The 25,717-nt window shown below is 37.3% G+C and overlaps 1 protein-coding gene across 1 annotated transcript in view; it reads left to right on the forward strand.

Annotated features, from left to right (window-relative positions):
• Positions 1-25,717, forward strand: part of ARHGAP10 (Rho GTPase activating protein 10) — a 146,561-nt gene that overhangs the window by 78,202 nt on the left and 42,642 nt on the right. The window contains exons 14-18 of the mRNA XM_010131407.1: positions 4,481-4,555; positions 9,587-9,674; positions 10,826-10,884; positions 13,425-13,530; positions 14,147-14,306. Of these exons, the coding sequence (XP_010129709.1) occupies positions 4,481-4,555; positions 9,587-9,674; positions 10,826-10,884; positions 13,425-13,530; positions 14,147-14,306 (488 nt within the window). The remainder of the gene's footprint in view (positions 1-4,480; positions 4,556-9,586; positions 9,675-10,825; positions 10,885-13,424; positions 13,531-14,146; positions 14,307-25,717) is intronic.

The following is a 25,717-nucleotide window of genomic DNA, read 5'->3' on the forward strand; positions in this document are numbered from 1 at the left end:
TCTTTGGAGACCTTGCAGCTTCACCATCCCATATCTGCGGTCAGTAGAGTGCTTTGTGGTAATTACTACCAATGAAAATGACACTTGTCTATTAATCTTGTTTTGGGGAGCACATAAGAGAAAGAAGAAATCAGTATTCAAGAAATACTTCTTTACCCAAGGTTTCAAGAAAGGGTTTAGGTGAGGTACTACCTTCCAGGAGCTCAGCAATCCACCTAGCTCTGTTTCAGTGACCTTGATTCATCTATTACATTTCAAGCAGTTGTTGATGGTTTTCTGTTTATCAGTCCTGAACTTAACATTAATGATGTTTAAAGAAAAAAAAAAAAAGGAAGAGCCTAATAAAGAAAGTCCTGACTTCGTCCTCATCCATGAGAATAACTGAAGCATTCCTAAAGGATCAGTTTCTGTTTTCTGCAGAACCTTCAGGACCTTCTGCTGAGCTAAACAGAGGGCCAGGAGAACATTTATTTGTTTGCCTCAGAAGAGTTTGGCCATATAGTTGTATGATGAAGAAAATCCATCTTTCAGGCTGCAGATTTTATACCTATACTTGTCTTAAAACAATTTTTAGTTGATTAGTTTACTTTAATGACATCAAAGGCAAGTTATGTTCAGCAGAAGAAAACAGGACAGATGCCTCTTCAGAGACTGTGCTTGTGTGCCATGTTTTTATCTCTTTTAATCATAATGGGTGTGAGGTTGGCGTGGGTGGAAAGAGAGGACAGTCTAGTGTGGGTGGAAACTGAGAATAATCTTGTCATGTCATAGCAGAAAAAGTCTGGTATTCAGGGAGAGAAGAGCATAACAAAGATACTGAACGTAAACTTCTCAATGGCTGGATAATTTTTTCTCAGTTACGTTCCCTTTTATAAAGCCAAGAAGGAAATTATTTTCTCTGAATGAAGAATTGAAGGCAGTGTCTTGCTTAAAATGCACGTAAGCTTCTGATTCAGCATTGCTTTATAAGACGTTGGCTGTGCATTACTTGGTAGGAGATGCTGAGGCATCAAGATATGCAGCCTGTCTCATGTACTGGACACGGTGGTGGTTAGTTGGGCACCCATGTTTTGTTGCCGAGAAAAGAGTTTGAAGTTCTCATTGGCGTATTTTATTTTAATTCTGCACAGAGAATAATAAAAAAAAAAAGGTAAAAGTTTATAGAAACATCAAAGAGCTGTTTGCTCCAGTAGTAAAGACTGTGTGCATGTTTTTTGTGCAAGTAGTAGGTTATACCTTCTGTGAGGATATGGTAGGTAAGTGTTTGCCAGAGCAGTGTGTGTCTTGATTTTAGAGCTACTGGAGCTGCTAATCTCAGCTGCAGAGAGAGATGGCAGCATTGAGCTGTCTGTCCAGTCTGTCTGCTCGTGAGAGAGAAAGATGATGGTGAAGAGGAAGTACAAAATCTTTTCATGTAACAACAACAACATAATCTAGCATTACCTTGACTTTTTAGTGTGTCACTTGTATGGCTGTTGCTGTACTATGGAATTTGATATAAAAAGTTGTGTTTGCAGCTATATTACTAGTCAGTGTCAGCCACATGTGCAATGCCAGCCACAAAGTGAACTTGCGTTCATACCTTCCTTACAATAGTATAAATCACTATTTTTCTTACAATACCTTATTTTTCTAAGCATGTTTCACAAATTGTGTGCCTGTGCCAAATTCTGGTATCAGGCAGCCAAGCACCTTGAGATAATGTAAATATGAAGGAAATTATGCTGTGGGGCTTTACTGCTCAAAGTAGCCAATAGTGACTGGTTGAGCCAGCAGACACAGCGTCTGAACTCTTCAACGTTTCAGTCAGTGGTACGATATTCCTTGCAATGAGTCATCTTGTCAGTTGTGTTCTGTAAATGCCAAGCATTATCAGTTTTAGACGTCCTGAAGACCTGAAATGTGCAGATTAAATCAGAAGTAGTACTGTTTCAAACCAGGCTTGTATATTTTAAATAAAATGTAGTTTAAAAATATGTCCAAAAGTATCATTTAAAACTGTGTTAAAGATTATTTCCTCTTCATACTTCTTGATGTCTGCTAGCAATTAGTTGTGCTTTTTTTTCAGGTTGATGAATTTGAAACTGGCCAGTTATCTGATAATTACTATCACAGACTCATGATTATTGCTGGAAGATTGACTTAGTTGCAATACTGCCATAATTTGAGAGAATTTTCCATATCATATCTCTTAATATTGAGCAGTAGGTTTCGTGGTTTGACCTTGCTTAAGCCTGTAGATGTATAAACGGGGTCAGCACAGTTTGGTTCCCCCTCATTTTAATGTTAGAAGCATAGGAAGTCACCAAACAGCTCTTGAGATAAGCAAAAGCTGAGCTGTGTTTGACTGTGACAGTAGTTCTTCAGCTTTTTGGCTTCTTGCATATGATGCAGAAGGCTCGTTCTATGGTACTAAAAGTAGTGGAGGACATTGTATAAAAAAAGTGTGATGCATTTTGGCAGAGCATTAAAAGCTTGGTGTTACTTTTTTACCAGAATTTTCCTGGACACCTCTGAGAAATGTGAAGTGAAAAATAATTGCTGCACTCAGGACAGATTTGTGGTGCATCCTTTTTTGGAGTAAATCGAGGACTATGGGATTTTTTTTCTTCTTTTCGTTTTAGTGTTAGCAGTCTTGAAGTGGTGTATAGCATGCTATCACACTGTTGTTCTGGGTATCATTGGAAAACTTACTTGATTTGGTTGATTAACTTTATATTTTAGAGAGTATTGTGGCCACATAGCTGGTTTTTGCAGTTTGTTCTTTTGCTCACAGCTAAACTGCGAGCATGCTCTAGAGATGTTTTTTGATGACTACAGATGAAATACTGGAGATCTGGCTTATTCTGTTAATATGAGCCAGCTCTGAACATGGAATCTAGCTTGAGACTCAGCATCATTACAGTGATGCATCCCAGGGAAAGACAAGATCCAGTTTTGCCCAGGTGGAGCAACTGAGAGAAGCAGCAGCTGCTACTATAGCCAGTCAGCTCCCAGCTAGGGAAGAGGATGGAGCAGTGCTAACGGGGAGAAGTTCAGCAGTCTCTCAGAGATCTGAGATGGCTGAGGACACTGCAGACTGAAAAAGAGGAGGGGGCGAGAGAAGAAGGAAAAGCTGTAGCAAGGCTAGGCAGGAGGAGGTAGAAAATGCAAAGTTCTCTCCACTGTATTGAGAATTATTGCTGTGTATTATGGTTATGTCTGACAGTAATTCATTAAAAAGCTAATGATTTTTACATCCTTCATCTAATATTTATCTGGGAAGAAACTTTTTCTCATATGACTGGTTTTAATTTTCCTTCTCTGGGTTGGAATGGTTTCGTATTGAAACTGGGATTTCTCCACAAGTCATCTTTTGTTGAAGGATATTTTGAATAAGAATACCACATAATCTGCTATTTGAAAAGATTTCCTTGGAGTAGAAACACAGGTATTTTGTGGCATTTCTACACTTCCAGGCCAATGTGAGTATAAAGGTAGAGTATTGTGGTGTTTGCAGATGGCTGCTTTTGTGGCCTCAGACATCTGCGTCAGCTTCAGGACTATAATATTTTACCTCACACGATATGGGTTTTGGAACAATGCAGCAGACAAAGACATACCTTATTTTGCCCTTTTCCTTCCTTGCTCCTTCTCTTCCTCTCATTTTCCTTCAATCTATATTCCTGGCTTTACTTTCCTGGGGATAAAACGGGGTATAGTAAAGGAAGACAAAAGCAGGGCAAGAAAAAAGCGGTGGAGAAGTGACTGTGAGAGAGGACGGAAGGGCATAGAGGAATGACAGGAAAGTGGTCCAGTGTCCTGGAATGAGATGAGAGGGGGGACTGAAAATATTACGCTGGTTATATTTACTCTATTAATCCCAAGCAAAACCAGAAGTACTGATTTCAGTAACCTGTGGTGGTGCCTCTGGATGTGACTAGTATGTGGACCACAGAGGGTTGGAAGGCAGCCTTGTATCTTAAATGAAATGCATTTGAAAACTTGAAAAAGCATTGGCTTTGGGGACTGGGAATAGGCTCAAGTTTTTCTTTATTTTATCCAAACTCTTTTTGTCAGCCACATGTTTGGAAAAAGCAAAGTTACATTTATTAAAGAAATCTTAATTTAGCATTTGTTGGTTCACTTCTTGCATTATTAGAATGTGGATGCTGATGTATCCGAAATGTCATTTAAAAAAATCTGAAAACAGCCAGTGATAGTTTTTCAAGCAAAGGTTTATCCCTGTTTGCTTCTATTTCCAGTTTCTGTACTAGAGTTGAGGTACACGAAACCTTTAACAAAACAATATGAACTTACCTTAAAAACACAGAACAACAAAAGGATTCTTGCAATGTTTTATTTCTAATGCTGTCCTTATGAGTGTGTTAATACTATGGAGTCTGTCTTTGAGGAGAATTTGTTGCCTAGGGAAATGTTCTGATGTTAAATTTGACTGTGGTTGATCTCTTGCCTTTTTTTCTCTCCTTTTCCATAATAGGTATAAATGACCAAGGACTGTACAGAGTTGTGGGGGTGAGTTCAAAGGTCCAGAGACTTCTGAGTTTGTTGATGGGTATGCCTCAATTTTACAATCATTTTTACAATATTTAATGTGATGCTGTTTTACTCTCAATATTTAGTTTTAAAAGTATCTGCCTGTAGTTGTTCTTTATATGGGCCAAATCTACTTGGCTTTAGTCCATGCAAATAATCCCCATATCATTGTAAGTTCCTCTGGTTTAGCAAGACTGGAATAAACTAAGAAAACTGATAGCGGACATTTAGGAGCAAATCATGGGCTTTGTGCAAGGTTGATGTTGAGTGGGATTAAAGCAGCTTAAGTTGAAGGATCTGATCAGAAAATTCAAAATACCAAATTCAAGAAAGGTTGAAGCTTATTGCTCCATTATTTGACGTTTCCACCTTTCTTCTCCCTTGTCTAAGATGTACAGGTGTACACGCCCATGCATGTCTTTAATTACTGTGCAAAATAAGACATTTCGTTTGAGCCTACTGGCAAAGAACTCTTTGATTTAAGAGGAGGAATATGATATACGTATTAATAATAACTGTGTGCCAAGGCAGGAGCCAGATGGAGAAGGGATTTGTTTTTATAAACTTAGTAGTATAGCTCTTCTGTCTGGGTAATATCTTAGATTCTCTTACACCTAGTTAGCCATGCGTAGCTTTTAAGATTTTTTCGATTCATAAAATTATTTTCAGAAACTTTTTTACCCCCTTTTCTTCCCGGAAATTTTGATGCATCTTTAATCCCGGTGACTAGTTCTCTTGCCACCCTGCTGTCCCTAGTTGGGGGGGACATGGGCACCTGGATGAAATCCCTCATCTGCCTGATATATCTCACCAAAGTGGTAGCCATGAATGCAAGATGTGCCATGTTTCCCAGTTTCTTGTCCTGAGCACTGACAGTACATGCAGTCAGACAAGACCACTGGGATTAGTTCATTTTTACAGAGCTTCCAAACCTGTCACTTGACAGCAAAGGTCTGAATCTCAGGGATTCATTGGTATGCAAAGAAGCTTGTTTGCAGTTTGCACCAGGCTCTTCTCCAGAACCATGCATGCTCCATCTGTGCTGATAACACAGTGTTCTTTGGCACTGCAAACTGGAGGAAGCCAGAAAGTGAATTCATTTCATTACCCCAGACATTATGTGAATGACAAAGCGCTTTTTATTATATGCTGCTGTCAGTTCAGTGCCACCTGTAAGACTTTTCCTTTCTTTATTTTTTCAAACAGGCTGTCTCTTTGGAAATGATAAGACATCAGGCTTGAGGACCTGCATGTCATATCAATCTGTCATAATGACCTTGCTCAATATTAATTTATGATACCTTATTTTAATCAATATTAACAGCACTCTGAAGTTCTTCATTAGTGCATATAAACCTGTCTGTATCTTAAAATATTGTAGCAAAATACTCTCTTTAGAAATATGAACTGGGATTAGTAAAAATGACTGTGAACTATAACAGATTCTCATGGTTGTTTATCTGTGTTGGAGTTAGCCTGAGTAAAAAATAACCATCTTTAGTCATTGACCATAGGAAGAATGACATGTTATCACTCAGACTCGATTAAATGCATTTGATATTTTTCAGTTTTTTACTTACTTGCTTAGCTTGGGCATGCAGGTCTGGCAGGCAAATTTTCCTCTTTGCCATCAGTGGTATCCAAATTAAATAGGCTCAGGTTGCCAGTGGTTCAGTAGCAGCTGGAAGAGTTTACTGGGGATTCCAGCATCTGCTTTCAGTTTGGTTTTTGGGTTTTTTTTTGTTTTTTTTTTTTTAAATTAGAAACACTTTTTGTCATTCCCAAGATTCATGTATTTATTTGAAGTAGGAAGAATATAGTGGTATCAAGACGAGGCAAAATACTGATCAGAAAGAAGTTAGGGTGCAAGCAGGTGCTCTTTTTCTGGTGACTTGTTAAAAGTGATCCTATCTGTGCTCTTTATCTGTCTGTCCTCAGAGAAGAATAAAGAGGGTTTTTTTTGATATACAGTGGTACAGAGAATTTAAAATGACTGATTAATCTTTAAACCTTTGTCTATGGGTATACTCTGAGATGCCCTTTTATATGAAAGATCTTTTCAGAATAATAAAACCCTCATATTAACTTTCTGTATTTTAAAATGTTTGATAAGATTTCAAAGTATTTTAAGCTATCTATCACTGACCATGCGGTTCACAGTCTGAAAGCACCGAAGTGCAGAAAAAAAGTCTTCCAAAGGGTAACCAGGGACTTAGTAGCATGTGGTTTTGTCTCATTTTTCAGAATATTTTCTATAAAATTTGAGAAAGTACATTGAGAGTCAAGGGAGTATGAGAAGAATGATATATGCTATTCTCATATTATGAATACATAGGCTTGCATCTTTAATGCAAAAATCTAGTGAAACTAAGTCTTCGGTAAAATAAGGCCCAGCAAATAAAGATACAATTCTGCCTGAAAAAAGGTTATTTTTGCAATGAACTTAGTCCTTGAAGTTACTTGTAACTTGCATTGTGCTATGGTGATCTCCTTTGTGGTAATAATCTTGTCTCAATTTAAGAGAGCCATTTGGGAAGGGAATCATTTCAAGGAAAAATGTTAAATTAATCTGGTCGCTCAATGTGAAGAGGTATACAGGTAGGACTGCCAATGCTACAGGAATCTGTTATAAACCATTCAGAGTGCGTTGGTAGCCATCAGGAGGCTCAGTTCGTGGAACGAGGGGCCAGTTCCTCTTTCCTCTGTGATCGATGTTACAGATCTGATGTGGCTCGTTTCATACAAGCTGTCTACACAGATTTCATACAAACTGCTGCATAGGTCAGCTCGCATACAGACCCTTGCCTGTGGTCAAAGGACTGCTAAGGACTTGGCGTTTCTACTGATGAGTTCACCTTTGATTTCTGATAGTGCCTGGTGTGAAAAATGCCAGATGTTACATGTTGTAGAAGAAAGCTTTCGGGTACCTCTGCCTTTTCAAAGAGATTACACTGAATTCCTTATTATTTTATATACAGGAAATGACAATATGCATACACTTCTACAGTGTGCATGTTACGTATGAAAGCAGAGAGAGTCTCCTCCTAACTTAGTTTAGTGAACTGGACTGTTTTTATAATCTCTAGCTCCCTTATTGTCAGAAAGATTTGCATAAAATTTGGAGCTGATCTGTCAAAAGCTGTTCCATAAATGTGCAAGGTTATTTTTATATACGTAAAGCTGCCATTCAGTTCACAGTGGCTGCTATGTGAACAAGTAGCAGGAAAACTAGTTGAGTCATTTTTGAAATCGTGGTTGACGTTCCAGTTCGTATAATGGTCTGTGATATTTGAAGTAGAGGGAAAAATGGAGCGGGAACAGTCGAATAGATGGGATGGTGGGGCACAGAGCTGGGTAGGGCTGCTGTCAACCCAAAAGAGAAAAACGTCTTTAAGTCTTGACGACTTCTACACTCAAACTAGAGATTGTTTGGGCTTGGAAGCAGGATCAAATTTTTTGTTGTTCTTTTTTCTCGAGAGGTAATGAAATATTTCACCAGTAACTTTTATTTTAAGAGGCTTGCTTTGCAATTCAGACATTTCTGATTTTCCTTCCCCAATTCATCAACAAATTTCACATAACTGAGTGCTTCCTTTGACTGTAAAGGAGATGGATGATTATGAAGCAGTTATTTAAAATCTGGTTATTATGTAGTGGTTTAGTAAGAAAATCCCCAAAGATTTCAGTAGTTTCTGATTTGATGGCAATTTTTAATTAATTGAGTAGAAAATTTTTCTTCTCAAAAAAGAGAATTTGAACGCAGTAACAGTCAGCATGCTAAAAAGAGGAAAAAAGAAAAATTTTCCTGACACAATCTTGACTGTTTTGGGTGGTAGTTAGCTAGTAACAATTTTGGTAGAAAATGTTATCTGACTTGTATTTTAAAATGAGATTTAAATAATTGATGTAATGAGGGAGAATATTCAGTTACAGAAATAATTGCTTGGCACAGCCTTTAGAACAGAATTACTTAGTCCCAGTAAAAGGACTGCACCTTTAATCAGGGATCCTAATTTGATTTTTTTAAAGGTGTCTGTCGTTTGTCTGACAAGCAAAGTAACAAATTAATTCTGAATTGTATGAACTGATCAACACGTAATCTGTGTCAGCTACTGATGTAGTTTACTGTAGTGGTGACTGACGGAAACGCAGCATTAGTAGTAACAGAAGCTCAAGTTATCAAATACATTGGGCTAGCTTGGCCATAGATGTGTGGCCGCCTTGTGTCAACCAGCTCTTGCTTCCTATTCTGAGTCCGAAAGGGTGGTTTTGATTGCAGAACTTTCCAGTGTGCTGTGTTGTTTTCCATGTTCTGTCAAAAAATCTTCCATTCAGACATACAGCCTTTCAGTTTGGTGGATCTTAGAACCAGAAAGATGAAATTATCAAGTAAACTGGGAAGAGTTCTGTAAACCTGACAGATAGTCCAGCAAACGTTTTTTTTTCCTTTAGCTAAAACTGATCAAGTAAAAGAAACATTCAGCCCACCTTGTAGAGGAAACTTACTGGTAGAGAAGTAGTTTCTACTTTTGAAGAACTTCTTAAAGGTTCTCACCCAGTAAGGAGAGCCACCTTGCACTTCTTTGGCTATTTTCATCACCAGTCCATTTACTAGCAAAAGTGTGGAAAGAATTTGAAAAGATTTCGCAGTGTACTTACATTTTAAATAATGAAAGAAAAGAGGAAAAGATAAGTTACGCTTAGTGGGTCTTCTTTCAGTACTGTTTTTGTACATCTTTGTGTTTGCGTACATCCTTCTGTATAAAGGTGTGAAAGTATCAGTTGCTATAGGGATCTTTTTACATGAAAGTGATTCTTTTTTTTAATCCTTTATTAAAGAAAAAATCATCAGTAAATACTTAAAAACAAAATATAGAAATAGAATTTATAAAGAGGTTTGAATATTAAGTCTTCTAAGAAGACCATATTACTTCTATGCTCATGAACAACTACATAATAATCAAATTCAATGTGTTCTGGTTCATGTAGGGTAGACCGATTTAGAATTCCCCCATTTCATGACCCTCTTCTCTTTCTGATTATTTTCTAGATGCAAAAACCTGCAATGAAGTTGACCTGGAAAACTCTGTAGATTGGGAAGTGAAGACAATTACTAGTGCTATGAAGCAATATCTGCGGTAAGCCTGTCTCTTGCTGATTTATTTATTTTTTTAGGCCATGAATTCTGTATTCTAATTCTTCTGTGCATTGTGTTAAGCTACATTAGTTACATTTCCTGCATTTTAAAATAGAGGTTCATTTTGTGCAAATTCCATGTTTGTTATTTATCTTGAGGGAAGCGAGATAATTTAGCAACACTAATATTCATGTCCATATGAGACAGGCCCCCAAACGTTTTTGCCTTAGATACATGTTCTAGGTGCAGTAGTAATGATATTTTGAGTGTTCAAAGTAAGAATTTAAATGCGTCCTCTGTTCAAATGTCTTGTTCAATTCCTGATCAAATTGTTTTATTCAATCTATTAAATTTTTAATTTTATTAAGAACTCAGACTGGAGAACTTGTGTTACACTATGAGAGATACACAATAATACATTATCTTTAATCTGCTAGTTTTATTAAATAAAGTATTACTGCAACCACTATCAAAGAATGCTGAAGAAATAATATCAAGATAAAAATCTGTCTTACGGGGTGTAGGAAATAAAAAGAAAAAAGTGCACATGATGAAGTATTTCCTGTCTGAGTGTTTACTTCAATATTGCATAAGCATCACTAACATCAACTTAATAAATGAAGATTTTAACTCTGATGTTTTTAATGCTGATTTCCATTATTCAGTACATTTGTCATTGATGACTAAGGTTTTCAATTGCAATCTTTCTATTTCAAATGCTTTAGAGTTCTGATTTGTGGATGGCTACTATTCAGGAAACTTAACTGTTATAGCACTTTTCTTTCTTTCCAGCAACCTTGTGATTCTTTGTATTTTGAAAATACTAATGAAGAATTAGTTACATGGTATATGTGTACAATCTTAATCTGAGACACAGTCTTGGTGTTGTAATTCGTAAAGGTGCCTTTTAATGGACTGGAGGTGTCACTTTAGCTCATGGAGGGTCTGATCTTTAAGACCTTTTAGTCTTACTTTCCTGTTAATACCAAGTTTTCCATTCATGCTGGGAATAATTTAATTCAAGGGCCCCTGTAACACAGTTGCCTCCAGTCCAAAGATGATACCACTGAATGTTAAGAAGGTTTTCTGCTTAGAGTAAATACAGATAGGAAAGAATATAGCTAAATTGATTTTGTCATCTTTGTTTTACAGAAGCCTTCCAGAACCACTAATGACATATGAGTTGCATGGAGAATTCATCGTTCCTGCCAGTAAATATGTGACTGTAGTTCAAATAGAAGTCTTTTCTTGTAGTACTGCTTTGGCCTTAGTAGCGTGCTATAAATGCTATTTCAGAAAAATCCTTAAACCCAGTAAAATTACAGGAATAAGAAGCAATAAATATTTTAAAAATATGTTTTAAACAGTGTTCAGTTTCAGTATGTGTCACATATGATGTATCTATCTACGGACAAGCTTGTGACTGACTTAGTATAGCGCAGTTTCTACTTTTATGGAAAAACTTTTGGATAGACATTATAAACATTCATTCTTATTATCTTAATTATGTAAGGATAAACATCTACTTAGATTGTGTGTGGTTTTTTTTTTTCCTTCCATTTGTAAAGAGTATGAAGCTCAGTAAAAGAAAAGCCCCTAATTCAGGCTCATTTGAATCCTTGAAGCACAGCTGCCTGACCCTTGTTTTCAGTGCCTTGTTAGCTCTGTATCCAGGCTGGCGTGAATGTTCCTCGTATATTAGTAGAAGAAAGAGCAGAGCAGATTACACTATGGCAGTTCAAATACAGACTTGGAGAAGATACAACAGCATTTGTAGTTCAGCTATATGGTATCTACTGTACATGGAATTTTTTTGGAAGAGGATGGAGGGAAACTGTGTAAGAAAATGTTTGGCAAACTATCAGATATTTAGCTGATTTTCTTTTCAGCTTGTAGCACTTCTGGCAAACTGTGGAATGCAAAATTAAAATAAACTTTGAGACAATTACTTTGTCTTCTTCAGATTGTAATGACTTTCCAGGACTGCAGAATGTGTTCACTTGTGGTCCTTAATGCAAAATGAGAATTAGCCCAGGAAATTTGTTGCCAAAGCACATCTTAGAGGCCAAGTGCTTAAATAAATTCAGCATACTTACCTAGATGGTGAATCTGCCTGTTTATATTGGAAAATGTTAAAATAATTTCTTGACCTATGAAGTTTTGCCAGAAATTTCTTGCTTTATTTTCTTTTCTCTACTTTAGTCTCTATTTTAGTCTTGTTTTCAGTAAAGAAGTTCAGTTGAAGTTACTTGTTTTGAAGAGTACAGTGTTCATAATTAGTAAACAGTTTTTTAAAGGGGTTGATTCTATGTAGTGGGGAAGGAAATATAATCAACATTGCAGATCTGAGTTACAGAATACTTTAAAACAGGTAGTCAGTGTTGTTTCCTACGTTGGCTATAAAAAACCCAGCAACACCCGGAAGAGTATGGAATATCCTTTTCTCTGGAACTATTGCAGGGGGAGGGGAGAAGCCAAAATGAAAAGGTTCTGCTTTCAGTTGTCTTTATACATATCATTGTAGATTGAAACTATATAAGCCTTGATTGTATCTTGTGATTAAGTTGCTTAGCTATTCTTTAATTAGAGTTTGTGATTTCACATATATGTAAATGAGCCTTGCTTTAAAGAAGTCTTAAGTTTTTCTGGCTCTCTGAATTTTGATTAGCTGACTAGAAGCTAAACGTTTTGCATTTTGGTAACCTTTTTTCTTGCAATCTGGGCTGGGGTGTTCACTGTAAAAGAATAAAAAAAAAAAAAAAACCCTAAAATCTTCAGCAATATCCACTGAAGAAATATGGTGGTATTTTATATGAAATACACTTAACTTAATCAAAGTTGCCTTAGAGTAAAGTTGGACCTGATAAATAGTTGTAATGTCAAAACTTCTTGCATTCAGAGCAGGTTCTAAATTTTCTCTTTATGTACCTTGCTCCTCTCATTGCAACTACTACTGAGATGCAATTTTGTGATTTAATACAACTTGGAGAAATAGGAAGAGGGATTATTTAATCTTTCAGAGATTTTTGTTTCTAGCGTGTGAAACCTGGAGGGACCAAAGTTATGCGATTCTTCGGTGATACGCAGAGATAAAAAGCTTCATGCTTGTTTTTACTTTATTTCTGTACTGTGCTAAAGAGGGATGCTATTGTTATTCAGGGCCCTTTATTGTAGTAGTCTCACTCAGGAGGTGATTATTCTTCTGTGTCTTCAGAGGTCATTAAATTTTCTCTTTGCGAGCATATGAATCTTCTGCGTGCGTTGTCTTACACAGTTTCCAATGCAAGGTAGCATAAATGCAGCATCATTAGCCGCATAGTACCAACAAACTTGGATTCTAATGATGAGGACAATCAGTTAATGATGCTAAAATCTAATTCAGTACAGTTCCACTCTGTGGCTTGCAGTAACATCACTCCTCACCCTGTAGTACTTTCATAAGCAGATGAGTCCAATCCAGCAAAACAATAACTACATCTGCTGGTTTTTAAAATAGATGAACAAAGGCATCCGTTTGCAGGTGGATTGAAAGCTGAGTTCCCGAAATAAGCAAATAAGTTGATAATTCTAGAACAAGATTACTTGTGAAAACAAAGCGCATATGTTCAATATTGCTATGTTTGGAGGTACGTAAGTGGCGAAGCAGCGTGTGCAGTATGTTTCCGTGCAGGGGTGATAGAAGCTTTGTGTTCCTGTGGATTTTATTTTATTTTTATTTTTTGAGATAATTATTTATTTCTGTGTCCCATAGAAAGTGGGAGTCCCGAATCTCGAGTTAATGCTATTCACTTCTTGGTCCATAAACTGCCAGAAAAGAACAAAGAGATGCTGGAAATGTTAGTGAAACATTTAGCAAAGTAAGTGTTATGACCTGTTTCCCTACCTTGTCAGAACTCTTATCCTTACCTTGGTTTAACTACAGAGGGCCCTAATTAAGTGTGGCTGAAGCCCATCTTGTTGCAGTCATACACAATACCAAGAACCAAACGTGCAAAAGCAGACAGGACGTTTGACTCGCGCTGTGTGTATGTTGGCGGGAAAGGCAGAAATCTAATCCGTTAATGAAGCCGTATAAGTATTTACTTTAGCCGTCCTGCCAGCAGCTGAGGGTTTGATTGAAGTGAGAAAGGGATCATTATACTTTCTTTTTGCAAATTCTGGCAAAGTGAATACTGGAGATCTGTTAGCAAATTTAAGTTGGTTTCACACTTGCCCTGGTCCAAGGCTAAGTGCATTTTATATATTTAAGATTGGTAAGAGACTGCTTTTGTTTTTAAATTGCCAGTGGAAGAATAGCTTTTCTGTTTTCCAGAATTCAGTAAGACTTTATTTGATGAAACTTTGCACCAAACAAACTTCTAAAACATAGATTAAGGAAACGTAATGTTTTCATTTGTAGGCTGCAGTTTCCACCAGTAATGGAAATTTTTCATAACCTATTTCCTGTTTTTTCCTTCAATTCTTTTGCAAAAGTGTTTCAAAGCATGCCAAGAGGAATCTAATGACTGTGGCAAATCTAGGGGTAGTATTTGGACCAACCTTAATGAGGCCACAGGAGGAAACTGTAGCAGCCATCATGGACCTGAAGTTTCAGAATATCGTCATTGAAATCCTGATAGAAAATCATGAGAAGGTAAGCTTTGATACATCTCCGGGTTTCTGAGTGTCATCTAAAGAATCTGCTGGGCTTAGTGGGTAACATGGGGTTAACTAAACTTAGTTCTAAAGAATATAATCTATACGCTGAATGCTTTTGGCTATTTGTACTCAATAAGTATTCCTGTTCGTAGGTGAACTGACATTTCATTATGCATATTTCCTGGCAATAGTGGTGCTTCTGAGTGTACAGTATACAAATAGATTTCCATTTTGATATTTGCATAGGGTTTTTTCTGAGCAAAAGTGATAAAAGACTGGAAAACAGAAAGCCCAGACTCAGTTTTTAGCTCTTCTGTTAAGTACTTCGACCAGGGTCTGGATTATTTGTTCTATGTCTTCATTTTTCTCAAGTTCACAGAGTAAAAAGAAGACTTTACTATACTCTGTATTTTATGGGTAAAAAGCATTGTGAGAGCCAGGTATTAGCATTTCCTTCGTTTTCATCTGAATGTGTGTTATTTTGAGCCTTTATTTGAGGTAATACTGAAAATAAAGGGGGTGGGTAAGGAAGAGTCCTTCAAGTCCTTTATTGGTCTCTTTGTATGGGTACTCCTTTGGGAGTCCCTCGTGTCTAAGTTGACTCTTCTGGAACTGGATGTTTGAAGTACTTCGCTTGTACTGGGAGGATTGGCAGCATCTCGTTCGCTCTTATTCTCAAAGAAAGTACTTTGAAAAAATTCCAGGATGTGCTTTTTCCTCTCTTCTTTCTTAAGTACTCTGAGCATTGAAATAGTTATTTCTTTTAAAGGTTAACAGTGTTGAAATTGGCTATCTAAGTCAAGTCTTATCTACTCTAAATAATATCTGTCTCAAGTTTTTTCTGTCAATGTAATTACACTACCTCCCCGAACGATACGAGCTGGGCAAAGCTTCTGTTGGCATAGCTGTATCCACAAGGTGGGTTTTGTTAGCTTAGTTGTCTTACAGTGTAATGCTGCCCTCACACACAGATTGAGCAGATACGGTGTTGTTCTGTTGGAAAAATACTGTGCTGTAGAGGTGGCTTGAGTTCTAAGCGATAAATATTCCAAGGGTCGTAAGCTATGTAATTCATTTTGGACTGTATAAATGAGGGTAAACCTTGAAATAAGCTCATGATTTTAAAGCTTTTGCAGTGACCTCACAAATTTAAGAAAGTGGAGAGAGAGTGAGTGAGCAGAGCCAGGGTGTTTTAGTAACATATGGAGGCTGAAAGTGAGTTATGCCTGTTCAAATCATCAGGTCACCAGAGAGTAACACCATTTTATTCATATGCCAGCTCAGTCACGTCTTTAAAAACTGGGCATCAATTTCACGTTTGAAACATTAGTGGTAGTGGCCTTTCTTGCTTCTCTGAAACTGTAGAGATGCAGGAAATGGGAAGTACATCAAAATGATACTGCATAATTTTCCATAATTCCTTGTTTTATTGCCTTCTTTAGAACTAGAAAGCTATAATTTTTTTAAGGGACTTCTGTCATTTCACTGTCATTTCTAACAGTGAACTTGCCATCAGTGGTCTGCCTGTAGCAACCTCTCCCACGCTAGAGCTTCTTTCAAGATGTAAGGAAGCCCCAAGAGTGACCTCTGTGTATTTATAGCAAAGGCAACGGAGAGGTGTGTGTTAAGGCATAACAAAAATTTTGGTTGAATATGTTGTCATCTTCATTTAGGGCAGACCAAAGACCTACTTTTAATGGCAGGCAAGTTTATTGTGAGTCATGTTTATGTTGTATTGTTCTATTTTATTTTATATTTTAGACTTCTAAGAGTCTTGTGTTAGGTATTTTTTATGTACAGTCCTGGTGAAGTCCTAGGAAAAGTCATCAGCTGTGGGTTAAAAATCTTCCAAGTATTTCATTTAGCCACTACTCTGCCTCTGCTGCTTTTTAGCAGCTTCTGCTAATTAGAAGCAAAGTTTGGAATTGTAGAAGAGTAGTGGAGTCAAGATGGAGATACGCTGACACAAACGAACTTGAAGCAGCGCTTCGCACTTCATGCATATGTAATTTATGGCTTTGGCAGACTGCAGAGAGGCGGTTCTTTTCCCCTATAGCAAATGAAATGACTAACCAGCGTCAAAACTATAGAAGCAATTGCCATCAACACTTCCAGTTTAAATACAGTAACTTGGTAGGTAAAATGGTAAAAAAAAACCCAACCTGTTACGATTCCACAAATATTTTAAAATTCCATCAATGTTTGTTATGTCTTGAGTAGAAGACTTTATTGAAGGAGAGCAATTGGTTTTTAGGAGGAGACATAATTAATTGGGTTACTGGCTTTGAAGTCCTAGTACAGTCATTCCATTGTCATCACTCTGAGTCCTAATTAGAGAATTTCTATACAGTGTATGTGTAGAAACCTAAATATGACTTGAGATAACCCTCAAATAAGAATATCATGCTTAGTGCATAAACTGGCGTGTTCTGTTTTTTTTTCTTTTAAACTTTGTTGATAAGTACATTTATTTCCTGCTAGTTAGGAACCGGTCAGTGCCACTTTCACCTTGTTTACAGGCTGCATATGTACATCCAAACCATGTCTGTGAACCAATTATGGCAGGTTGTGGAAGGGATGTTTTGCAAAATCAGACCAATGCTAAAACTTGAATGTTGGATGTGTCACATAATTAGAATAATGAGTGGCACAAGGATTAAGACTAGAAGGAGTGTAGAAAAGCATTAGGGAAATAATTGTTTAGCTTTTGTCTTGTCAATTATGGATAAGTCTCTTCCAAGCAGAGTATTTCTCAGTGTCCAGTCAGAAGATGAGCTCTAGGAGCAGATGTCTTCTTTGACAGAAAAAGGAAAAACTAGACCCAAGCTGAGACAGTGTTTTGCCTGAAACTCTCAGAACCACCTGTGGTGGAAGGGAGGCCAGTCCAGAGGAAAATGAGAGCTCTGAATTGTCTTGCTTGCTTCTGTCATATGGAATATGACATACTGCATCTACAGGGGAAGGCCAGCCAGAGCAAAGTAGGAGTATGTTCAGATTTGGTATTAAATGACCAATCTATAGTTTTGCCCGGAATAGCCATGTTACGTACTGACTAGACTGTGCGCACCAGCACGCTTATTTCCCTTTGCCTTGCAGGTCTTAAGGTTTGTGTCATTTCATATTTGGTCTTGTCCCTCCTTCCCTTGCCATATCTGTCTGGTCTCCCTTGATTTCCATGTCCTTCACTAGAAATGCACCAAGAGATTCACATTTGTGTGTCATCACTGTGTTCATTTTGCTTTGCAGCTATACCTTTCCTTGATGTTCCTTTTCTTGAGGTAATGAACACAGGGTCTAATTGCAGCTGTGCTTGTACAATGCCTGGAACAAGCTTTCCTTGGTCTTTAGGTAATCCTCCAGTGAAAAGAATTAGTCAGTTTGGACCCCCCAAAAAGGCTGAGATTTCTCTTCTCCTCCCCCAGATAAGTTTGAAGGATATAAATTACTTTTTCTTCCTAAGAGTTTCACAGGCTGGAAACCTTGGACATCTCAGCTCTTCTGGTCTTTCTGACTTGTGGTGAGGAAGAAGGCAGTCCACTCCACGGCAGCTTGAAGAACATGCACACGTTCATCTTGCTGTTTGTTATAATGTTTTGGCATTTTGTGGGAATGAATGTCACTATTCAAAGGGCTTATTTATTTGCCATTTAGAGATGCCAGAGTGGTAATTTGGGCCCCTTTGGTTTCTCAATTCCCTGAATATTATTTAAGAGGGAAAAAAAAACCCAAAAACCCTAGGATAAAAAAAAGTTGTCTAAGAAATAAAAGAAGAAGAGGAAGGAGGTTGGAATACAAATCTCAGTGGACTGGAATATTCAAACCAGAATATGGAGGAGGAAAGAATAGTAAGTACAAATAGCAAGATTGCAAAAACAGAAAGATGATGAACATTACGGTGAAGGAAAATATGAGGAAAACTAGAGAGGGACTAGATAGAAGTCCCTTATGGAGACTGGGAAGCCAGAGTCTGCTGAAAGGGAATAGGCATGGTAAAAAAAATACTTTTTTCTAGAAATCAGGCAACCCGTGGGCAAAATAACCTCAAAAAAGTTCATTCTGGAAAAACTCAATAGTTCCTATATATAAGGCAGATACTCTCTTCATTTGCTTTCTGTATTAGTCTTTTTATAATGGGCAAAGGTTTTACATACTTTAAACAAAATATATCTTCCTTTTAGCTTTGTTTTGCTCAAAATAGTTTTGTGGAGAAACATTTTCTATGAAATACAATTTATTTTCTTATTTTAGACACAATAATGATTAAAAAAAAAAATCAAAGGGAAGAGAAGAATTTAATACCACTGAGCTCTTAAGCCAACATCAACTTCATATAGTACTACTTGGAAAATCTTTAGTCTTATAATATAGAGCTTAATACATTAGTATTTGTGAGAGAGAATTGCAGGTAAATGCTTTAGGGGACAGCGGCACCACCATCATCTGAACTAAGACTATTTTTGGCCAGCAGCAGACCTTTTGAAGTCCTGGAAAAGGGACATAGGAGAAATACTGAAGAGGGCTTGTTTCGGTGGTTGTGTTTGCTTCACCTTCGGCTACAATGGTGGACCAAGACGCGATGCATTGTAATTGTGGTGGTTTGCTGTGGTGTAGCAGTTTGAAACCAAGCCAGCTGGATGTTTCTCGAGTCAACAAGTGTTTGACTTGGAAGGGAAAAAAATTACATTAAGGTATTTCCATTAAGGCAAAGTTTGCAAAAAAATGCATGAGCTTTGGTTCAGGAGGGTATTCAGCATATGCTTAACTTTAAGCCTGTAACTAATCAGAAGTGTCATTAAAACTATTCCTCAACTTAATTCAAATTACATGCCTTAATGACTGGCTGAGTATAAAGCAGAAAGGGCAGCAGGCACAACAAAGAAATTCATCATGGTTTCTGGTAGAAGTCACAGCAGCTCTTTCATTCCACCATACTGTACGCAAACTCATTAAATCCTTTCTCAGCCTCTTGGATAGCAGAAAGCTCTTCCATGTGAGTCACGAACACATGGTGTGGTAAATTGATTGCAAATTCATTTGTTTGTTTAAAGGGCTACAGCTTTCTAAATAGTAAGTTTTTGCATAGTAAGAAGACAGTATATCAAATCTCCGCTCACGCTTGTGACTGCAGTTGATGACATTAAAAGGAACTGCGTCTGGATCAATACCTGGATTGGTATGCTGTGAGACTGCTCCGAAAGAAACAAAACATGCACTGTGAGTAACCGCATTAGATTAAAAAAGGCAATCAAAACAAAAGTCCCGTTCTCAGGGATAGAAGCAGTCTGCTGAGATGCTGCACTACAAATACATGGCACGTACAAATAACGTGGACACATGCTTCTGCCTTTTTGATTTGCCTGCATTACTTCCAGTTAATTTTGGGAAACTTCCCTCAACTTTATATGAAATTTCAAAGTGATACAGATCTCATCTTCCACTGCCTACAGGCAATGTGCCAGAGTAAGTAAACAGAAGTGGCATTCAGTTGACTAATATTGGCCTCACTCTTGATGGTCAGGGTGCTGTGCTTGCGTGTGTGAAGGAGGAGGCAAGGGGAGAAGTCCCTATGGGGAATCTAAAAGGGATGGTCTTAAATAAAATCTTATTAGTCAAAGAAAATATTCCGTGGAATGCTGCAAGAGGCATGGAGAGTGGAAAAGTTGTTGCGCTCCTGAAGAGTTTAAGAAGTGAATTCTTATGCAGAAGCTGTGTGATGTAAGAATTATTCCTTATTTCAGCTTTCTATACTAAGTATTGAATTTTCAAACTTTTTTCTTTTTATATTGGCTAAACTGACCTCAATGCTGAGCTGCCTGATCATTGAAAACAGATAATAGTGCAATATGTGCTTGTTTTTCCGTACATACTCTTCAGAATTCTAGTAAGCTTTTGCCTTACCAGAGAGGTTACTGTATTTCCAACCATTTAACACATTTTAAAATAAACAAGATGAGGCCATCAGCTTGATGATACTTTGTTTCCAGTATTTTTTTGCGTATGCCGTTTGCACTTACGAAGCATCAGTACTTCTTTGCAAAGGGTGCTGGACATACAAATGGAAAATATGTTCTTTGCCTCCAAAGACCCTGTAGTCATAACGTAAAATGAAAAAATGTATTTTAACAAAAAGAAAGAGCAAAAGATACCGAACAAAGTAACGTTGTTATAAATCCTTGTAATGGCAGCAGGGCAATCTGTGGAGAATAAAATATTGGTGAGGCTGCGTGGCTGGCTACAGTTTGAACAATGTCATTTGACATTTCTTACTGGTGATTTGTACAATGACAATGTGGTAGGGGGTCAAATGTAGGTTATTTCATTCTCAATATATGATTATTTATATTCCTGTCATAAATTTTGTGGAAAACAAGGTGTGACATAGAGATAATTACTTGTATTTATCTGTGTGTATGAATGTTTACGTGTGTGTATTTATTACTGATGAAGGGGAGATCGTGTTTACCTGTGGTGTGTTTGGCTATAGCTGTTGTTTTTGCTGGCTCCTGACTTAGGTTTGTAAGTGCTGGCTTTTACCTTCTCGGGACTTCTTTCATTCTTTGCAAGAGAAAATACATGCAAATCTTCTCCTTCTGCATTATTTCCCATTTAGTAACTAAGGAGTATGTTATGTATTAGAAAGCTAGATAATTAGATTGAGTAGTTAATATTTTAATTTTGAAGGCTTTTTTTTGGTTATTTTAAGTATTTCCTGTAACTGAACAAGATACACAAAGCTGTTACGTGTAGCTGTAGTAGGGAAGGACAGCCTTTTTAAAATGCTCTCCTCGGTGTGAGTTACAGTAGGTGAGCACTGAAGAGAAGGTGAATCTGCTGTTTCTGCTGGTGCAGCGGACAAATGTGTAGAATTTTTGAGCCTGGTATATGGTTAACTCTCTCATTTCCTTCAATGAATAGAACTGATTTGTTGATAGGAGTGAATGGGCTGCTATCAGGAGTGTTCTTAGGAATTGTTAAAAGGTGGAGCGAAATGTGATACAGTGGAAGCTGCAGTCTTTGTATCAGGAGTGCTACTTTTAGAAAAGCTGAGTCAACAAACTCATAATTCGTAAGTGATCAAAGGACACGCGTTTTTAACCTTGGTATGTTTTTTTTTCTCCTTTCATCCTTCCACAGCTGTCCTCCAGACAGTAATGCCATGTCTTACAGGCTGTGTTTAGTTTCCCAGTTAAAGCTCAAATGTGAACTATGTGGTTCAAGGTAATCAGGTCAAATGAGTGGCTGTTAGGGTCTATAGATACGTTGGGTTTGTCTGAAAATTACCTTGGTTCTTCTGTCACTCTTTCAGTTTGTCCAGAACTCTAGTTCCTTTTGTATTAAGAGGAGCAGGTAGCAGATATTCCGGTTTTAGTATGAGATGAAGACTCACAGTGTCCACAGTTCCCTAAAAGCAGTGTTTCATTTGGTTACGGGTAGTCAGTCTGCTAGGCAGGTGGTCTTGGCATATGATGTCTTTGCAAAGGCTGACGAAAAGGCTGTCTCGGATGGATGCATTTATTTATTTATTTATTTACAGCGCTTTGTGGTTTGACTCACAGCCAAGGGTGTTTCTAGTTTTGACTTAGACCCGGTTACTTTTCAGGCCGCATCCTCTGTTGCACTGTAACTAAATAAAGTGTGCCAGGCAACGTCAGGAGCATTACTGATGTTTTCTGGTTCTTTCAACTCATGATCTGATCTTTTTTTTCTCCCCAAAATATAATGATTGTGAATGTTGTATAAAAGTATTTTTGCGGTTTGAGGTGGAGTTCAAGCCTCAAAATCCAAAGCCTCAGATAATCTTCATCCTGTGCAATCTCACAGAAGCCACTGCACAGCAAGTCACGTTTTTACAATGTCTAGATGCTGGAACACAAAATTCAAGATAAATACTCCAAGGCAGGCAAACCTGTGTTGGAGTGGACATGAAGGTAACCTTGGGGAGGTAAGTCATTTAAGGATTCTAATTAAGTGTTGTTAATTTTTATTGAAGATTTTTGTAAACCTTTTTCAAAATCATTTAATATAAATTTTAGAAATAATAAACTTCATCACGTTTTGTACAGATTCAATTTAGAAGTCAAGAATTTCTAGTGCATGTATTTTTATATTTATTAAATCATGTCTTTGAGAACTAGTTAAAAAAAAATTAATCACGTTTACTAAAACCAGAAATGGAATGGGTTGGTCTAACATTGTCCATAGTAAAGTAAACTGCAAAGTAAGAAACCCCAGTAACAAGGGGTCATTTTGTAATGATTTCAGAACGCTAGAATTTTTATAAAATTGTCAGAATTGGTGCAGAAACGAGTTTTGGAATAAAACTGTTGTCCTAGCTCTCCAGAAGTTGATCTTTTGTAATTTCCATTATGATTAAACTTTTAATAGCTCCAATTAGTTTCCACAATCCCTTCAAATGGGGAAAAAAAAATCTAGAACTGTTCATCTTACTGGATGTGGTTTTTACTGTTAAAAAATGGATTACAGTTAGTGTACAACTAGTGGCTAGTGGTTGTAATTAGTGGCTGAACAATGTATTTTAAGATGCTTATTTTCACCTTGCATTTCCTGAAATGCTTATACCTACAGTAAAATTACAACTTGACATAAAAGACATTGTTGCTTTATGTTTGCAGAAAATGGCAAAAATAATGGCACAGCCACTGTCTTCATTATCTTAAGAGGAAAAAAGCTTAGAAAGTCTATTGGGGTAAGAACACACTCAACTACTTAGACAGTTGGCCTCTCTTTTTCAGCATTTTTGTCTGTAATATAAAAATATAAACACGTTGGTTTTTTTTTTTTTTTTTTTTTTTTTTTTTTTTTTTTTTTTTTTGGACAGGTTGGTGGATCTGGCCTGAATTGGGTTTGCATTGCATTGAATAGAAGCTAAGTCAAGAAAAGACCATGGTGATGTTTCTCTTGCACTATCCCTTAGCTGCTAATTTATAAAATATTCTTTCATCAGCGTATATTATAGCCTATTGCCACAGAAATACAAGGAGTACATAGCCATAAAATTTGTAAGGACAGAGCAGAGTCTGTGGCTTAGGATGGTATTTTATATTGTTGAATAAAAGTTAGTTGAAGTGTCTGTGTGTGTTTCCTTTATTTATCAACTGCAAATCAAATATGTATTGAAGGCAAATTGCCCAAATAAAAACTTGTACTGATGTTCTTCTTGTCTTGAGAAATACTGTTCTCTAAAACATGTGATTGTCGTAGTGCAAGCTATACCACTAGCCAAATTTCAAATAATTTGGAATGACCTTGCAGGTTCTAGCCTCCTTTGCATTAGGTGGCGACTGCTGGTATGCTGATTCTTGTTCATGTGTTTGGAAAGAAGTAGATGCATGTTCTGTGTGGTAGGTGTTAGGAGAGTGAATGGGGGTTTTGTCTTGCAACAAAATCATGGCACAGCTTTAAGCTGTTAATGATTTTTTTATACGTTTATCCTCATTAGCTTTATTACTAAGCCTCCAGTTTTTTCTTCCCTCTTTTTCATCCCACTCTGTCCTTGCTGTTTGCCTCCCACTGATTTTTAGAGGAAATTTTAATTACCCCAGTGATACAAAGCAGACAGAGATGACCTGATGTCTGGGTCTTTTTCTAAAGTGATTTCTGGCAAACACACTGAAATTCATTAATTAGTTCTGCTTGAGACCAGAAAGAACAGATCAGTAGTTTCTTGTAGCAACAGAATCTAATCTGCATTTGCATGTACAACTGTACATCTAGTCATGGAATAGGCCAAGTTAAATCCTTCCAGCCATGATTTTTTTGAATTTCTAAAATCGGCTCTAGTAAGAGCTCAGAATTCTAGAGTGCAACACTGGTGTTGCAGATTAAGGGGAATCTGGCAAAATTCCTTGGGCTGCTGCCATGTAGATTTGCTGGTAGAACACAGTAGAATATGTTGAATTTGGCTCATTATGGAGGCATTTTTTGAGAGTAGACTTTGTGGCACGCAGGTTTAGGAATTGGAATGGTTGTATGTAGAGACGATCTTGGGCTCACTGCTCTAGATGAGAGCTGTTATTAGTGGTGTATATAAAGACGGTTTGTGGTTTGTTTAGCTTTCTAAAGTATCCATTTTGTACTATTGCACAGAGAGAAATGGGTCAGACATACCAATGTTTTATATTGCTCGACAAGAGTCTCATCTTTTAACTTTTGCACCGCAGACGTGAAATCTGATCCACTACCTAGGTCAATGTGCACTTTTAAATTCTGTTTTCAGGTAAGATCAGACCTAAACAACCATTTAAAATACTGGACTAACTGGGATAGGACTAACAGTCGGATTTGTTGCTTGGTAAGATTTTGAGTGTGACGCGTTAGTCTTCTGTGAGTAAATTTTGTCACTTCACTTCGGAGTGTGCGTCCAAGTAGACTGATAGCAGGATGCCAGTGCTTTTGAGAAAGAAATTGTGGAGAACTAATATTCTATAAATTTAATGTAGTTTGGTTACAGTCTCAAAAACTGGGTAACACTGGATGTGACAGTAAAGCTCTTAAACTTTGAGATTGTTTTAGTATATTTTTATTACTTCTTGAATGAGGAAATTGAACGAGTGGCCTTCTTTCTTGTCTTCATACAGGCATTAGTCCAAGCTAGGGTAACTTCTGCAGTCCAGATGAGTGATGGTGGTAGATTGGACTTTTTCTTGAAGGGAGGCTTTTTTCTTTTTTTTTGAGTGGTAAAGAGATCTCCTGTTAAATAGCACGTTCTGATCACGTTCTTCCATAGGAAGGTTTCCATCCAGTCGGGTACCTGTGGCTGCCTCGCCATGCATCTGGTAGCAACAGCTTGCAGTGCAAGAAGGTATTATGAAACTTAGTCAGGTGTGGTTCCATGCTGTTGTGCAAGTCAGTCAAAACACAACAATGTCAGTACCATTTCAGGTGCTCGTGTTGTGTGTGTATGATTTTGAATTTCATCTTCTGTGCACATGCAGCATGCTTCTGACAACTGGTCACTTACAGCAGGCATCTTTTATTAGCTGTGAAACGTTTATACTTCAGTGACATTTAAATAATTAATAAGGCTAGAAAGAAATTTGAGTAAAACCAAAACCAAACACCTTTTTTCTCTCAACTGAAATAAAGCAGGCCTTCACCCCCCCATTCGCAGGGAGAAGTTACAATGCTTCCTTTAGTACAGCAGACAAATATCCATTAAGGTATGATGAAAAGTACTTGTTTGTTTAAGTGAAAATCAAGAAAGAGAAGTGAAATGTTGTATGTGCACTTCTCAGGACAGAGGTTGACCTTCTGCTTGCTTGCTTTTCAGACGCTCACCTTTGTAAAACTGTGGTATGAGCTGTAGCTTTGGCCTCCAACAGAAAGGTATTTCTGCTGTTGAAAAAGCAAGTCTAGTTATGGATAGGCTGCACTGGGTTTTATTTT

The sequence above is a fragment of the Buceros rhinoceros genome, unplaced genomic scaffold, assembly GCF_000710305.1.
Source record: "Buceros rhinoceros silvestris isolate BGI_N320 unplaced genomic scaffold, ASM71030v1 scaffold1112, whole genome shotgun sequence".
Classification (NCBI taxonomy): Eukaryota; Metazoa; Chordata; class Aves; order Bucerotiformes; family Bucerotidae; genus Buceros; species Buceros rhinoceros.